Source organism: Pelophylax lessonae (genome assembly GCF_965119305.1).
Source record: "Pelophylax lessonae genome assembly, chromosome: 7".
In the NCBI taxonomy this organism is placed as follows: domain Eukaryota; kingdom Metazoa; phylum Chordata; class Amphibia; order Anura; family Ranidae; genus Pelophylax; species Pelophylax lessonae.
The window spans coordinates 37847091-37863906 of NC_138774.1; the positions used below are offsets into that span (position 1 = coordinate 37847091).

Consider the following 16816-nt stretch of genomic DNA (forward strand, 5'->3'; position numbering starts at 1 on the left):
AGCGAAGGTAGGACAATATCCTCATTGAGGTGAAAATCCGAAATCCTCTTCGGAAGAAAAGAAGGGTTAGGTCGCAAGACCACCTTATCCAAGTGAACGGATACGGAGACCTGCAGGACAAAGCTGCCAGCTCCGACACCCGGCGAGCCGAAGTGATCGCCACCAAAAAGGCAACCTTCTTGGACAACATGGACAACGAGATCTTTCTGATCTGTTCAAAGGGAGCATGTTGCAACACGGACAGAACAAGATTCAAGTCCCAAGGAGGCAGGGGTTCCCTCCTAGGAGGGACCAGATGTCGCACCCCCTTGGACAAAAGTGCTAACCAAGGAGTTAGATGCCACAGGACGTTGAAAAAGAACGGTCAACGCAGACACCTGTCCCTTGATCGTAGCCAGCGCCAAACGCTGGTCAACACCCGTTTGAAGGAAGGACAACACCCTAGACACCGAGTACGTGCGAGGGAAATGCCACCTGGACTCACACCAGGCAAAATAGGCCTTCCAAGTACGGTAATAGACCTTCCCCGAGGAAGACTTCCTCGCGTTGATCAAAGTGTGAATGACCTCAGGGGAGAGACCCCTATCCTCCAGGACCTCGGTTTCAACAGCCAGGCCGTCAAAGCCAGCGACTGTAAAGCAGGATGGAATATCGGTCCTTGAGACAGGAGATCTTCTTGAAGAGGCAGACGCCACGGGGCGTCGACCGCCAGATTCACGAGGTCTGCGTACCAGGACCGGCGAGGCCAGTCCGGTGCCACAAGAATCACTGTGTGCTGTTCCGAGTTCAACCTGCAAAGGAACCTGGACAGCAGTTGAATCGGTGGGAATGCTTGTTCAGACGAGACGCGAACAGGTCCACATCTGGAAGACCCCACTTCGCGCACAACATCTGGAATACATCCGGGTGAAGTGACCATTCCCCCTGGTCCAGGGCCTGGGACTCAGATAATCCGCCTGCCAGATCTCCACCCCCGGAATGTGAACTGCCGTTATCGCCGGGACGTGTGTCTCGGCCCAAGACAGAATGTCGGCCACCTCCCGAGCCGCCCGGGCACTCCTGGTGCCCCCTTGGTGGTTGATGTAGGCCACCGCTGTGGCATTGTCCGTCTGCACCCGAAACGGACGGCCCTGCAGCCTGTCCGTCTAACAACGAAGGCAGAGATTTATAGCTCGTAGTTCCAGAATGTTGATCGGAAGAGAGGATTCCTCCACCGACCAAATTCCCAGGGCGGACAGAACGCCCAGACCACCCCAGCCCGACAGGCTGGTATCCGTGATGACCACCGTCCATGATAGAGGACGAAAAGACTTGCCCCCCGACACAGTCGGGGACTGGAGCCACCACAGAAGATCCCTTCTGGTTCGATGACTCAATAAAAACTGGAGTTCCAGAGATTGCGGTCGCCCGTCCCACCTGGACAGGATCTCCGCTTGGAGACCCCGCGTGTGAAACTGGGCGAAGGGAATCGCCTCGAAAGCTGAGACCATCAATCCCAAACAGCGCATGCACGTCCGGATGGACGAGCACGGAACGTCCCTGAGGGACCTGACCTCTTCCTGAAGAGACCTGAGTTTGTCTTCCGGCAGGAAGACCTTCGCCTGGACTGAGTCCAGAATCATCCCCAGGTAGGGAAGACGAACCGACGGGCACAGCGTCGATTTTGGAAAGTTTATCGTCCAACCAAACTCCTGCAGAGTCTGCATTGTGACGGACAGGTCCGACACCAGACCCTGGTTGGTCGCCGACCGAACCAGAATGTCGTCCAGATACCCCAGGACAGAGATGCCCTGGGCTCTCAACAAAACCAGAACCGGTGCAAGCACCTTGGTGAACACCCGTGGAGCCGAAGCGAGCCCAAAAGGCAGCGCCACAAATTGGTAATGATCCTCCGCAATGGCGAATCGAAGGTACCTCTGGTGACCCTCGAAAATGGGGATGTGAAGGTACGCATCCTTCAAGTCGATGGAGGCCATGAATTCCCCCGGAACCAGGGCAGCCACCACCGACCGCAGGGATTCCATGCGGAACTTGCGAACCCGCACAAAGCGGTTCAGAGCCATCAAGTCCAGAATCGGACGCACCTTGACCTCCTTCCTGGGCACGGTGAACAGATTGGAATAGAACCCCCGAAATCTGTCCCGATGAGGCACTGGAACCACTACTCCCTGAGCCCGCAGGTCCCGCACCGCCAGGTGCAGATCCCGCAAACGCTCCGGAGACAGTTGAAGATTTGAGGGAAAAAATCTGCTCTCCGGCAGAGAGAGAAACTCGATCTTGTAGCCAGATCGAACGATTTCCTGAACCCACCTGTCCCGAACACGGGTCAGCCAGGGTTGAAGAAAACCGAGCAAGCGTCCCCCCACCCCAGAACAGGGTGAGGGCGCCCCTTCAGGCCGCACTGTTGTGGGCAGCGGATCCGGACTGGCCGGACCTCTGCTTACCTGTCCACGGCTTCTTCTGGGAGCCTTGGCCTTTGAACGGCTTGCCCTTATAGTGCGACCGAAAGGCACGAAAGGAACCCTGAGAGGGCCGAAAAGAAGCGGTCTTCTTACCAGGAGCCGCCTTAGCCTTGTGGAATTGGGGCAAGAGCGTGCTCTTACCACCCGTGATCCCCTTAATCAGTGTATCCAAGGAATCGCCAAAAAGGCGAGATCCGTTATAGGGTAGATTAACCAAGGTCTTGCGCGAAGACTGGTCCACAGACCACTTCAGCCAAATCAGGCGGCGTGACAACACCGCCACACTGTGCACACGTGCAGCCAACGGTACTATATCCAAGTCCGCATCACACAAATACATGACACCCTGATGGATTTGATCCACCATAGCCAATGTCTCTGGAGGGGCAGAGTCAGCCACCAGGACGCGCCTAAGCACCTGCGTCCAATTTGCGACAGCTTGAGCTGCCATAAGTGAAGCAAAAATAGCTTTGAGCATAGAACCGGTAACCGAAAAAGTATGACGGGTAAGAGACTCCAGCCTCCTGTCCGTGGCATCCCGGAACACCGGCGTATCCTCAGCAGGAATCGCAGTAGACTTATTCAAAACCGCTACCGCGTGATCCACCGGAGGTGGCACACACCAACGTTCATCAGTAGCGGGCGTGAAAGGTTAACGCAGCTTGAACCTACTTGGCACAGCAAAAGGCTTCCGCAGATTGCGCCACTGTCCACTAACAGCGCGCTGAAAATCATCAGTGCAAGGAAAAACCTGTGAAGATCTGCGTTTCCGCTGCGTCCCATAGGAGGCTAAAACAGCAGGAGGACATGGCTCATCCTGCAAACGCAGTGTTTGTTTGATAGAAGCAACCAATTCATCCATGAGTGCAAGCTCTTCAGACGAGCCAGGGGGAGAATTATCAACCCCTTCCACCTCAGCCTCCACATCTGATCCCACAAGATCCAGGGAGGAACGGGACCCCCATAAGGAGAACCCAGCCATAGCAGCCCCATCACCCTCACCCTCGGAATCAGAGGAAATTGAAACTCTGGGCCGTTTAGTGGATTGAGCAGCCACCAGCATTTGCACCTGAGCAGCAAGGTTAGCCACAACAGCAGCCAAATCACCCCCTGGGGGGGAAACAGCAGCCCCTTGGCTTCCCACCAAAGTGAGAGGAAATCTGCTTTCCTGAGAATCCATGCCCCCAAAAAATTTTGCAGGAGAATAAAGGGTAACTGCCCCTTTAAAAGCGCGGTCAGCGCAGCCCACCGCACTCACACACCAGCACAAGCCGACCCCCACAGGGAAAAGCACAAACTCAGGCAAGGATTCAAGACAGAGGATAAAACCTGCAGAGACCACCGCTGCTGCTGCTGCCTCGATCGGTGCGCCCAGGAGAAGAGGAAGTGATGCAATACAGGGCGCTCTATGAAAGCCTATGGAGGGCTACAAGAAAATGGCCGCCTGCAGTGCCAGCATGAGGCCGGAGCGATCGCCGCCAAAATGGCGGCGTTTGGCGCCGAAAACGCCGCTCCCGCCCACAGTGAAACACCAGTACACATGCAGTACAGTAAAAACAATGGCGGACCGCAGCAGCGGTCGCCGCAAGTATGCACAACATGATCCACATCATGCCCCGCAGCACACAGCCTGTCACACAGTAAAAGACAGCACACATTCTGACACAGAGACAGTGCAGTATAGCCCCCCTCCTTGCATTCCACAGAGTGCAGCCAAGACAGATAGGGAGTCCAACAGTGTGAACAGGGGCAGGGTTACACAGTCCCAGACTGACACCCCGCAAACAGACAGGTCCCCACACAGATACACTTACCTCCTAAATGGCGTGGGGAACCCGCACAAGCGATCAAGCCACTGCACATGGGACAGGGAGAGTCGCAGCCAGGACGCAGGAGAACTGCGGAGCGATACCGCAAGGCGTCCAGTGAGGTAGCCACCTCACCATAGCATCCCTGCAGCGAACAGGGATGGGTCGTTCATTGTGCCAGGAAAAATACCTGACTGAACGCTCGATGGCAGGCTGGGAAGCCACTGACCCACAACCTGCGACCAGGGGAGTCAGCCCGAGACCCAGCCCGCACGATCCTCTTCATCAGAAGAACTAACTAATGCTGACAAAAGTAACAGCTAAGTAAAGAGAGAGAAAAAAACTCAAATAAAATCAAAAAAAGAGAAAAGGGTGAGACAAAATGCCCCAGCATAGAGACATCCAGCTACTCCTGACAAGCTAGACATTGAAACTGAGGTATGGATACAGGAAGTAGGAGGGTATTGACTGAGGGGACCACCCCCTGGGGGTGGGATATGTTAAAAGCCTTAATATTGACATATTCTGTTGCCTAGCTACTCCTACGGAGCAAAGGTCATAACCCCCATTGTGACGAATATGAAGAGGCGGCGACTGTCGGAGGACGTAAGAGAAAACTGAGTGGCTATAACAGAGAGCATTATACTCCCTGGGACTGCCCATGGGTGTAGCCAGAATTATTTTCTGCCTAGTGTCCTACTCCTGTTGGGCGCAGTATAATCCAATGGTTATGAATATCAGGAGCTGTGTCCGTCAATGAACGAAAGCGAAAAGCGCAGATTTTTACATGTATTTGAGAAGTGTCAGAATTGACCCAGTATTGAAGTAGTTAAATGGTGACTCTAGCATGGAAAGGAAAGTAAATTAATGTTAGGTTTCTGAAGAAGAGATGTGGCCAAACAATGAAGTTGGACAAGATCTTCAACTGCATAATAGGTTCTTTACTATTAAAGCAGTAAGGATGAGGAACTCCCATCCACAGTTGGTGGTGTCAGCAGGAAGTGTACATAAATTAACCACTTCCATACCGGGCCAATTCTGGCACTTCTCTCCTACAATTAAAAAATCTTTTTTTTGCTAGAAATGTTTTCAGAACCCCCAAACATTATATATGTTTTTTTTATCATAGAAAACGGCGGTCGTTGCAACTTTTTAAGTCACACGGTATTTGCGTAGCAATTTCCCCCCCCCCTCCTGCGGCTCTCCTGTCCCACCGGGAGACCCGGGCATCCTACCTTCACCGCCGCCGTCTGACCTGGTCTCCATTTCTTTGAATTTGGCGCCGCTGAGTACCCAGAAGTGATGTCATGAAATGACATCACTTTCGGGTACTGGCGGAGCCGAATTAAAAAACTTACAGCATTCAAAACAGCCAAACTTGGCGTTTTGAATGCTTTTAAGTGCAGAGGAGGGGTTTGGGGTCTTTTAGACCCCCAGATCCCTCCACCACAGTACCTGTAGACATTAAAAAAATTTATTTTTTTTAATGTCCGAAAATATCGGCCAATACCGATATCCAATGACCAAAATATCGGTATCGGCGATAAAAAAAAAAAAAAAACGATATCTGTCGATCAATACTGGAAACACTAAGATTAAAAAAAAAAAGCGATCCCGGCCTATGGTTCTTTTTACGGCGCAGGGAATCGCCAGCAGAAAAAAAAAAAAAAAAACACGATTTCTGAATGATGCCTGTTAGCTGCACCCATCATTCAAATATCCCCAGTCAAAGTCCAGGACATCATATGACGTCTAGCGGGTGGGTAGTGGTTAAAAAACTTTTAGTTGTGTTTCTTAGGGAATACAACGTACTGGGATATGAAAAGTGACATGAACACATACATGCTGAACTAGATGGACCAGTGTCTATATTCAATCTAACCAACTATGCAACAAAATGGGGGGGGGGACATATAGATGGGCCTTCCAAATTGAAAACATTTTGACCTTGGAGTGCATACATAAAACCAAAGCAGCCTGTGTGGCCCCCCTCCCTATGAATGGCTCTGTGGGCTAGTAAAGGTTCCGTTACTTGTAGGCTCTATCCAAAGCCCCTCTCATCTACCTTCACATCCTTGGAAGTACTCGGCACTTCATCATCTCGGTTCTTGTTCTTCCAATCCTCCACTTCCCCCTCATCCTGCATTTCTGCAAACTTTTTGATGACATCTTCCAAGCGATTTACAGCCAAGCTGCGGTTTTCACAGAGACGTCGGGCCAGGGTTGTGTCCTGTTTAGCAGGGTCATCAGCTGGGCAATCATGCAAAAACAAAATACAACTATAAAATGACTGACATAATACATTATTACAGCTGCAAAAAAAAAAGCAAAATTAAAAAAAAAAAAAATTACCTAAGTCCCCGCAACAGGCAATCCTTGGACACCCTGCTGGGGGAGCTCTGAGACCCACCCAACACCCAATTTCTTTCATTTTTACAGCAGCCAAAAGAATATCAAGATCCTGGAAATCCCTGGCGCTATCTTTTGACCTCTTAAAGAGAAACTGCAGTCTGCTCACATAATTTGTAATAAAAACATATTTGCCATTCTGAAGCTTCCCTCCAACCACTTTGCATATTATTTTATATATACTGTGATTCCGTACTTGCTAAATATGCTGCAGAAATCTCCCTCCACTAAGTCTGGCTGCAGCCATTTTAACCGTGGGCAGCTGAAACCGCTGCCTGTTCACTTCCTGGAATTTTTTTTTTTTTTTCAAAATTCTGTTTATTAAAGCGGTAGTATCCCGCTTTTTGACACTTTTACCTACAGGTAAGCCTATAATAAGGCTTTCCTGTAGGTACAAATAATATCTCCTAAACCGGCATGGTTTTGGAGATATTTACAGTGCATGCAGCCGCTCGCGCGAGTGGCGCATGCGCTCTGAAGGTCCGGGGGGGACCTTCAATTAGTTTGCCGGAGCTTGCTGGAAAAATCACTCCCGCGCGCATGCGCGGGAGTGACGTCATCGCGGCTCTGGCCAATCATATTTTTTTATAGGGTTTACAACCGCTTTAAGTTTAGCACAAAGAAAAAACAAGGCCATAAGGGACATACCCCGGCCAACCAACAAGCAGACCAACACGAAAACAGAAAAACAGAAAAAACACCCACCCTAAACTTCCCACAACCGTACTGCTCAGTACCTTCCATCAAGAAATAGCATTGAATAAACAAAGTCCAAGTCAGAAACATTATTCTCCGTTCTCTCTCCCCATGGCCCACCCCGCGAGAGTTCAGGCTGTGTCAGGTTCTGAGGCCCGCTCATCAACCGTGGATCTGGAAGCTACCCAGACCTGCCAGACTTTCATATTTCTTAGGGCAATTCCTAGAGATACAAGTCGCTTTGTAAAGCGGAACCACCACATTAACCAGCCCCTTCCAGAAGCCCAAAGTTGGAGATTTCCATTTAAGAACTATGGCCTTCCTAGCATAAAACAGCAGGATTCCAATAAGGGTCCTTGTTGCCCTGGCCATCGCCAACTTTTCTACCAGGCAAAGGAGACAGACCCCCACCGTCAACGGGACAGAGACAGAAGTCAGACCGGATACAAATTGCGTCACCTCCAACCAATAGGAAGCGATCTGCGGACAATCCCAGAAAACGTGAGAGAAATCCGCAGAAGCGCAAGAGCATCTCCAGCACGAAGCCGAAACACTAGGATAAATACGATGCAGCCTGTGAGGAGTATAATATATCCTATGTAAAATTTTAAATTGGATCAGCACGTCCCTGGTCGCGATAAGCGGCCGGAACGAACTGTCCCAAATGTCCTCCCAGTCATCATCCAAGCCCTCCTCCCCCGCACTCCACGCCGCCCGCAGTCCCGTCAACCCAGCATGGACAGAGGGTAACAAGGCCCTGTAGATGGTGGAAAGCGGCTGACGCATACCAGGATCCCAAAGCTGGGAATCAAAGTCACTGCGTTCCAGACCAGCCACAGGCGAGGGAAACTGCGCGCGGTAGGCATGGCGGAGTTGGAGGAACCTGATGTGTAGCCAGAGCACCGCCAACGCTGATGTCCGCCAGAGTTAACACCCTTAGCGGCCCACAGGGCTGGGTCCGGAATGGACAGGAATTCCGCCAAGTGAGGGTTGAACCAGAGCGGTGTGTCCGGAGACCATCGGGCCAGCTTCCGCTCCGGAGCAACCACCAGTTGGGTCCATACCCATACCACCACCCGCATAGCCAGGATCAGAGGGGGATACAAAACTCTCAGGCCCCGATAGAGGGCATTATGAAGGGTCTCGTAGGAACCCGCGTGCGCTGCCTCGAGGATAACCGAGGAGTTGGTGTCGTCCGACAAAAGCCAGTTATGAGCATGGTTTAGCATGACAGCCAGGTAGTACGAATAAAAGTCCGGGCAGGCAAGCCCCCCCTGTGTCTTAGGCCCCCGGATCACTTCCTGGATTTACACAGACACACAGAGAGAGAGAGAGAGAGAGAGAGATATTTACATACACACATACATACGTACATACACACACATCCCATGGATCTCTGCAGTCATCCAGCCACCTCCAGCTTTCCTACGAGTCACCCCTCCTCCCTTGCTGACAAACAAGAGTGGGAGAGCAGTGCATGATGTCATTCGCCTAGGCTAATTACAAGACAAGAGGAAGTGGGCTGCATAAAGTATTTACTGGCAGAAAAAAAAAAAAATGGATTTTTGTAAAATCTTACCGTAAAATCCTTTTCTCTTAGCTCATTGACAGACGTAGTCCTCGGTGATACAGCACCTTCGGGTTATGTTGCCTCCACAGGAGCAGGACTAGACAGGAAATTAAAAAGCTCTGGCCACACCCTAGGGGCAGTCCCAGAGGGTATATCCTCTCTCTCTCTCTGCCTCAGCAAATCAGTTATGTCAAAAAGCAGTCTTTAGAGATTTTAACCCAACCCAACTCCAAAACAGAGGGGCGGGGACTACGTCTGTCAATGAGCTAAGAGAAAAGGATTTTACGGTAAGATTTTACAAAAATCCATTTTTCTCTATCGCTCATTGACAGACGTAGTCCTCGGTGATACAGCACCTTCGGGACGTCCCAGAGCAGTATCACAAATGAGGGGTGGGAAAATGGAAATCAAATACCAATCTAGAAGGCCCAACCGGTGCCAACTAGAAGTTTACAATGCTCAGCCTTAATGATGAGACTCAACAAAAAAGAAATTTTTCAAACAGAAAAAAACTCTCGAGGTAGACCACCGGTCTCCTCAAATTGCGGCCTGCAAAACCTTGCGGCCAAATGAGGCATCCGCCGATGCCGTCACATCAATCTTATAGAATTTTGTAAAGGTATGTACCGACGACCAGGTGGCCGCCTTACATACCTGGACCACTGACGCCTGATGGCGAAAGGCCCAGGAAGTACTGAGCGCTCGAGTGGAGTGCGCCCTAACAGGGAACGGAGGACTCTGACCTTTAATAGAATAAGCCTGTACCACCGTCTGTCTAATCCATTTGGCAATGGTCGCGGCAGATGCAGGCAAACCCTTTCTGGGGCCATCCGTGATCACAAAAAGTGAATCCGTCTTACGGAATGATTCCGTAGCTTTCAGGTATACTCTGATTGCCCAAACCACATCCAAGGAATGCAACGCATGTTCCCGATGATGCTTGGGCTGAGGACACAAGGAAGGTAGTACAATATCTTCATTCAGATGAAAATCTGAAACCACCTTAGGAAGAAAGGATGGCTTAGGATGAAGTACTACCTTATCCCTATGAATCACTAGGTATGGGGACTGGCATGATAATGCAGCCAGTTCTGACACCCTGCGAGCAGAAGTGATAGCCACCAAGAAGGCCACCTTCTGGGATAAAGTAAACAAGGGAATCTCCCTGATGTTTTCAAAGGGAGGTTTCTGTAGAACCGACAAAACTAAATTAAGATCCCAAGGCGGTAAGGGCGCGCGGACTGGTGGAGCCAGGTGCCGCACCCCCTGGATGAAATTCCGCACCAAGGACTTGGTAGCTAAAGGTTTCTGAAAGAAGATTGCTAATGCTGAAACTTGACCCTTGATGGTGCTCAAGGCTAGCTTCTGCTCAACCCCTTGTTGCAAAAAAGCCAATATTCGAGTCACCGAATAGGTACGTGGAGGAAATCCTAAAGATTCGCACCACGCAATATAAGTCTTCCATGTGTGATAATAGACCTTGCTGGAAGTCGCTTTCCTTGCTTTAATAAGGGTAGGAATGACTGAAGCTGACAAACCTCTGTCCTTCAGTACTTGGGTCTCAATGGCCAGGCCATTAAAACCAGCGACTGTAAAGCACGATGGTAAACTGGTCCTTGAGACCACAGACACTCCCTGAGACGAAGTTCCCACGGAACGTCTGCGACTAGCCTGTCCAAGTCGGACAGGCCGGCTTGACGAGGCCAGCCTAGAATTTCTAGGACCACTGGTGCTGACTGGATCTGAACCAGGCGTCCCTAGAGCTATCTGGCCCCGACCATCCGAGAAAGTCTGGTCGTTTTCTGTTCCCACACATTTATCAGATACCTGATTGCTATCAGGAAGGGTGATCTTTTCTGGTTGAACCTCAGGGACCGAAGTCACCCGGCTAGAGGCTTCTTGGCCTGTCTGGTCAACCAGATCCGATTCCTGTGGGGAATAGAAATTAATCTTAGGAAAAGGTAAAGGAAAAGATCTATTCAGGGAACGGTGACTACCGCTCCCTGTAGTACTTAAATGTTGGAAGGGAAGAATCGCACCGGTAGTGGTAGTTGATGCTTGATCTAATGTCCTGAATACCGGTGAAAACGTCCCCCCACCCTCAAACCGGGTGGGGGCGCACCTTCAGGCTGTGTACTCCTTTGCTTCGGGTTTGGCTGAGTTGGTCCTCTGTTTGTCCGACCAGCCTTTCTTGAACCCTCCTGGAGGAGTCTTGCCTTTCCCGCTTGTTCCAGCCGGGCGTGCGAGCCCTTTATGGGCGGTAAAGAAAGGTCCTCGCTTGTTGCGAGGTCCCTTAGTTTTAGCAGCCTGTGGCAAAAAAGTGCTCTTGCCCCCAGTGGCATCCTTAATGATTTCATCTAGGGTGGCCCCAAATAGACGATTCCCCTGAAAGGGGAGATTCGTCAAGGTCTTTTTGGAACCTAGGTCAGCTGACCAGCATTTTAACCACAGCACACGTCTGAGGATTACCGCTGACATAGATGCATGCCCTAATAGGGGAGTAGTGTCCAAGGCTGCGTCACAGATCAACTGTAGCCCTTGTATAATCTGTTCCATCAAATCAGATGTTTCCTGGGGAATATCTTTTCCCCTAAGGTCTTGGCGTACCAATCTCGCCCATTCCGTAAGTGTCTGGGAAACTAGACCAATAACAATTACTGGTCTAAATAATGACCCTATCAGAGAGAAGATGGTGCAGGACTCTGCTTCCATCTTTCGATCCACCGGATCCTTAAAGGACGAAGTGTCCTCCACTGGGATAACCGTGGCTTTATTCAGCCTGGAAATAGGTGGATCCACCACTGGTGGTACCGTCCATTTCTTAATGATGGATTCCTCAAACGGATAGCGTCTAGCAATACGCTTGGAAATAGTAAAGGTACGTTTAGAATGCTCCCATTCTCCTTTAATCTTATTACCAAAACACTTGGGTACAGGAAAAACCTTCACCGTTTTGATGGGCTTGTTAGTACCAAAAGGAATCTCTGTATCAGTTGCTTCTGCCGGTAAAACTTCAAGTTTTAAGGTTTCCTGCACTGCCACAACTAGTCCGTCCACCAATGCTTCTTCCTGAATTATAGCGGGAGAAGAAACGTCCTCCTCACTGTCTGAGGGAGCTTTACCTGAGGTAACAGCCCTTGCAGAGGGACCTGCAACTGCAGTAACCATCTCTGAATCTGAGTCAGAGGTGTCAGATAATATAGGGGTAGGCGGGGGTCGCTTCCTTGACCCTCGTCCCTGACAGGCCGCCTCCACCCGAGCCACCATAGACTCCAAAATTGCTGTAAATGCCTCTACACTCTGTGCACCGGCGGGTCCCGTGGCCCCCTCGAGGGAAACAGGTGGGGGAATTTGTGTGGCAGGGTCCATGATTATTCCAGTAACTTCCCGGATGATATAATTCAAAAATAAAAAACTTTTTTTTTTTTTTTTTTCACAGACCCCCAGCGCCACAAAAAACCCCCTAGTGTTACCTGCTAGGGATCCCTATCGATCGAGAGAGAGAGAGAGAGATATAGACCCCCAGGCTCACCACTTGATGCTCAGAGTTTAACTGCAACAGGTTACAGCGCTGTCTTGACAAACAGGAAGTCTTTTGGCTGGCTGCCCAGGAAGAAAGGAGGCGGCTCCGCCCCTCTGCACGCCTTCCGGCGCCTCCCCTAGCTCCACGAGGTGTTTGGATTACCTCAAACATGGCCGCCCCCATGCTGGAGACACGAGGCTACGCCAAAATGGCGGCTCGTGCAATCCAGCAAAAAAAAAAATGGCGGCGGCCTGTACCGAATAGCGGTGTGCTACAGGGCACACAACACTATCTCTGCATGGGGATTTTTTGGCGTGGTTGGTGGTACCGGCCCTGGCGGACCTCATGGCCTTCGGAAGGCCTGCTATAGCTGGAGATTTGACTAGGAAGGCAGTCTACATGTCCGTGGCTTCTGACTGGTAGGTACCTTATTCTTATCACAGTAGATTCCCAGACTGCCACTGATTACAATCTTTTAAACATGTATACAATTAGATTGTTAGCTCCCAAACCAAGCCTCCTGGCTTTTTGCACATAAAATCACACTCAAAGTAGGGGGATCTGTGCCATGTTATAGGATAGAGGGGAACTCATCCTTATCATACAGAGAGGGGCCCGCGTTCACCACAAGACCCGTCAGGGGGAAAAGGGGGAACATACTACTCACCATACCGGAACCAGGCGGGCACCAACTCCTGACAGTACCCCTCTCCACCGGGGCGGGAGGGCTGTCGACCAATACGGACGCCGTGACTCATGGTCTTTGGCGTTTCAGCGAGACGTTTAACTCGCGGGGTCAGTCCCTTAATGGGACTTTGTCGCGGCCGACCCAGCGCGGAGCTATGGCCTGCACGCGCTCGTAGGCTGAACTGGGGTGACCACCGGATCTCAACATCCAGCCCGTCGCCCAGTTCAGCTTTCTTGCTTGAAGATCTCACAGGAACACTGGAGAAAAAAGCTGTCTAAAAAATCTTTTTAAGAAAAAATTCTTGCCAGGACCGAAGATCCCAGCAAGGTATCTAGGTCCTTACTCCTGACTAGACAGAAAATAACTGATTTGCTGAGGCAGAGAGAGAGAGGATATACCCTCTGGGACTGCCCCTAGGGTGTGGCCAGAGCTTTTTAATTTCCGGTCTAGTCCTGCTCCTGTGGAGGCAACATAACCCGAAGGTGCTGTATCACTGAGGACTACGTCTGTCAATGAGCGATAGAGAAATATATGTTACTATACAAAGTTAAAACAACAAGGGCAGAGGATTTAATAGATGGAAAGATGAAAAAATGACTGAAGAGCCGCTTTAAAGAATAATTTGTCCTGGATAATGTTAACCACTTCCGGACCGCCCACCGTGTATTTATGTCGGCTGCAATAAGTGGCTGTACCGGGGTGATGTCTGCAGCTAGAAGCATCCTCCTGGTACCATTTTCTAGAGCCAGCGGTCAGCTTCAGGTGGTAATGATCGATGCGGCTTGGGACCCGCCTGATCGTTACCCCAGTAAGAGGGAGGGGACGCTCCCCCACCCGCCGTCTTCCGCTGCTCTGCCCGGGTCTCCTGTCCCACCGGGACCCCTGGATCACCTACATGACGGGGTCAGCCTCGTCCGATTCGAGACTAACCTCTTCGTGCCCCAGGAGAGGCTCGCTGTCTCTTTCCCCCCTTCTTCCTTTATCCCATTCTCTTTCCATTTCCTCCCCTTCTCTTTTTTCCTACTTATTAAACCCTTTGGTAGTTTGAGGAGTGATGTAGGACCGCTGGCCTACCGCCATTGGTCCCACTCCCTGTTTGCGGGCTCTGTATTCAAACATAATGACCGGCTATCATGATCAATTCATGACTGAGACGACCCCTCGTCTAAGATGGGAGTGCCCCTGGTCATGCAGCTCCTCTTTGGAGGACATGTCTTCTGCTCTTCAGAATTAGAATTATAGACCAATATAGCGTAATACCGGTTCCTTAACAACCAATGCTGTATGTCAATGTTCTCATCCACCACTACTTTTATATACTGCATTATATGTTTATCTGTATGGTTTAACCACTTAAGCCCCAGCCCTATTTCGGACACTTTTTGTTTACAAGTTTAAATCACCCGGGTAACGATCGAGCGGCTCCCGGGCCGCATCGGTCGTCACCAACGGAAAGCCGACCGTTGGCTCTAAACCACGGTACCGGGATGGTGTCTCTAGCTAGAGGCATCATCCCAGTATAACACCGCAAAGTTTGCCGACGTAGGGCTACGTCACTTTGCGGTAAAGTGGTTAAAACAACATACAGACAGTCCCCGGGTTACAAACAAGATAGGGACTGTAGGTTTGTTCTTAAGTTCAATTTTTTAGTAAGTCGGAACATGTACATTTTTTAAGCTTAGCTCCAGCCAAAATAATTTTTAGGTTTTTGGGATAGCATAGGGAAGGGTAATCACCCCTCTTCCATTTGTTTTGCCGTCTGTACCCCTGTTTAGAAGATTTCACCTTACTTTCTGTCCCTATGACAACTGTATTTTGAGAATTTTGGGTTGTTTAGGAAACCAGGATTGGTGATAAAGCTTCAGTGGAGACACCTCTTTCCCATGAGAACTCTTCCAGAAATAAATTACCCTTCCAAGGGGTAGATTTCTGCTCACTACCTGTTGTCTCCCTCCGTTTGTAAGAAGGAGTCATTTATAAGTCGGATGTTTGTAACTCGGGGACCGCCTGTAATTTTAACCGGTTGCTGACCGCCACAAGTACATATACTGCGGCGGTCAGCCCCGGCAGGCAAAGTGACGTATGGTTACGTCACTCGCCTGTCACTTGCTTACGTATGGTTACGTCACTGCCGTGAAGGGAGAAAGGCAGGCGGCTAATGTAAACAAGCCGCCTGTCATTTTTCCCTGTGTAGAAATAGTGATCATACGGTTCTACTATGTAGGACCATTGATCACTGTTCCTACACCAGTAGCCATGTCCAATGACAGTTAGAAGCACGCCCCTAGGGACACACTTAACCCCTCCTTCCCCAATAAAGTTAACCCCTTCCCTGCCAGTGTCATTTTACAGTAACAGTGCATATGTATAGCACTTATTACTGTAGTAATGTCACTGGTAACCCCAAGTGTCAAAAATGTCAGTCAAGGGTCCGATCTGTCCGCCGCAATGTCGCAGTACCCCAAAAAAAAAAAAAAAAATCTCAGATCGCCGCCATTACACGTTAAAAAAAAAAAAACCACCAAAAATGACAAAAATCTTTCCCTTAGTTAGTAAACGCAATAATTTTGCGCAAACCAATCAAAATACGCTTATTGCGATTTTTTTTTAACATATGTAGCATAAAGCCTAAAATGTTAAAAAATTTTGATTTTTACATTTTTTTTGGGAATTTCATATAAAAAATGTGAAAAATATTGTTATTTTTGCAAAATTGACGCTCTTTTTTGGTTTATAGCGCAAAAAGTAAAAATCGCACTGGTGATCAAATACCACCAAAAGAAAGCTCTGTTTGTGGGAAAAAAAGGACGTCAAATTTGTTTAGGTACAGCGTCACACGACTGCGCAATTGTCCGTTAAAGTCACGCAGTGCCGAATCGCAAAAATACCCCTGGTCAGGAAGGGGGTAAAATCTTCCGGGGCTTAAGTGGTTAAAGCCCTGTTTACATACATATGTGGCTATTGGCGTGCCCCAACTAAACAACGTAGGGCAGGTATCGGAGTTTCGTAGCACTTTTTTTTTTTTTAATCTGCTAATATTAAGGCCTTCATATAATAACAGAAACAAGATATACCTGTGCTCAAATCCCAATAGCTTAGAAAAACATAGAAAAGTGACAGCAATAAAAGACAATAGTCTGTCTGCCCTTTTTTTCTTCTTTTTAATATTTTTTTATTCGCCGTTAAAGTGGAGTTCCACCCCCCCCCCGTCCCCCCCCCAAAATTTAAAGTCAGCAGCTACACATACTGTACACTGTAGCTGCTGACTTTTCATATTAGGACACTTACCTGTCCTGGAGTCCAACGATGTCAGCACTGCAGCCAATGTTTCCATCGGCTGTCGGGTGCTCCTGCCGCCATTGCCGGTCAGGGAACCCGGCAGTGAAGCCTTGTGGCTTCACAGGCAGGCCCCTACTGCACATGCGCGAGGCGCACTGCGCATTGATTGGCTCGGGGGCGGAGGGTAGGAGGAGGGGTCCTCACTTCGCCGCCGCCGCGCCGTCCCGGAAGTGTCAAAAACAGGTACCCATTCCCCCCTCCCCCCTGAAAGGTGCCAAATGAGGAAGCAAATGAGTGGAAGTTCCACATTTGGGTGGAACTCTGCTTTAAATGTATTGCCTGACTATAGATCTAGGTTTGAAGCCTTTTACTGTTGTGACT

The 16816-nt window shown here is 49.7% G+C and overlaps 1 protein-coding gene across 1 annotated transcript in view; it reads right to left on the bottom strand.

Annotated features, from left to right (window-relative positions):
• Window positions 1-16816, bottom strand: part of DAXX (death domain associated protein) — a 95002-nt gene that overhangs the window by 30256 nt on the left and 47930 nt on the right. Inside the window, exon 4 of the mRNA XM_082263131.1 lies at window positions 6336-6520. Within this exon, the coding sequence (XP_082119257.1) occupies window positions 6336-6520 (185 nt within the window). The remainder of the gene's footprint in view (window positions 1-6335; window positions 6521-16816) is intronic.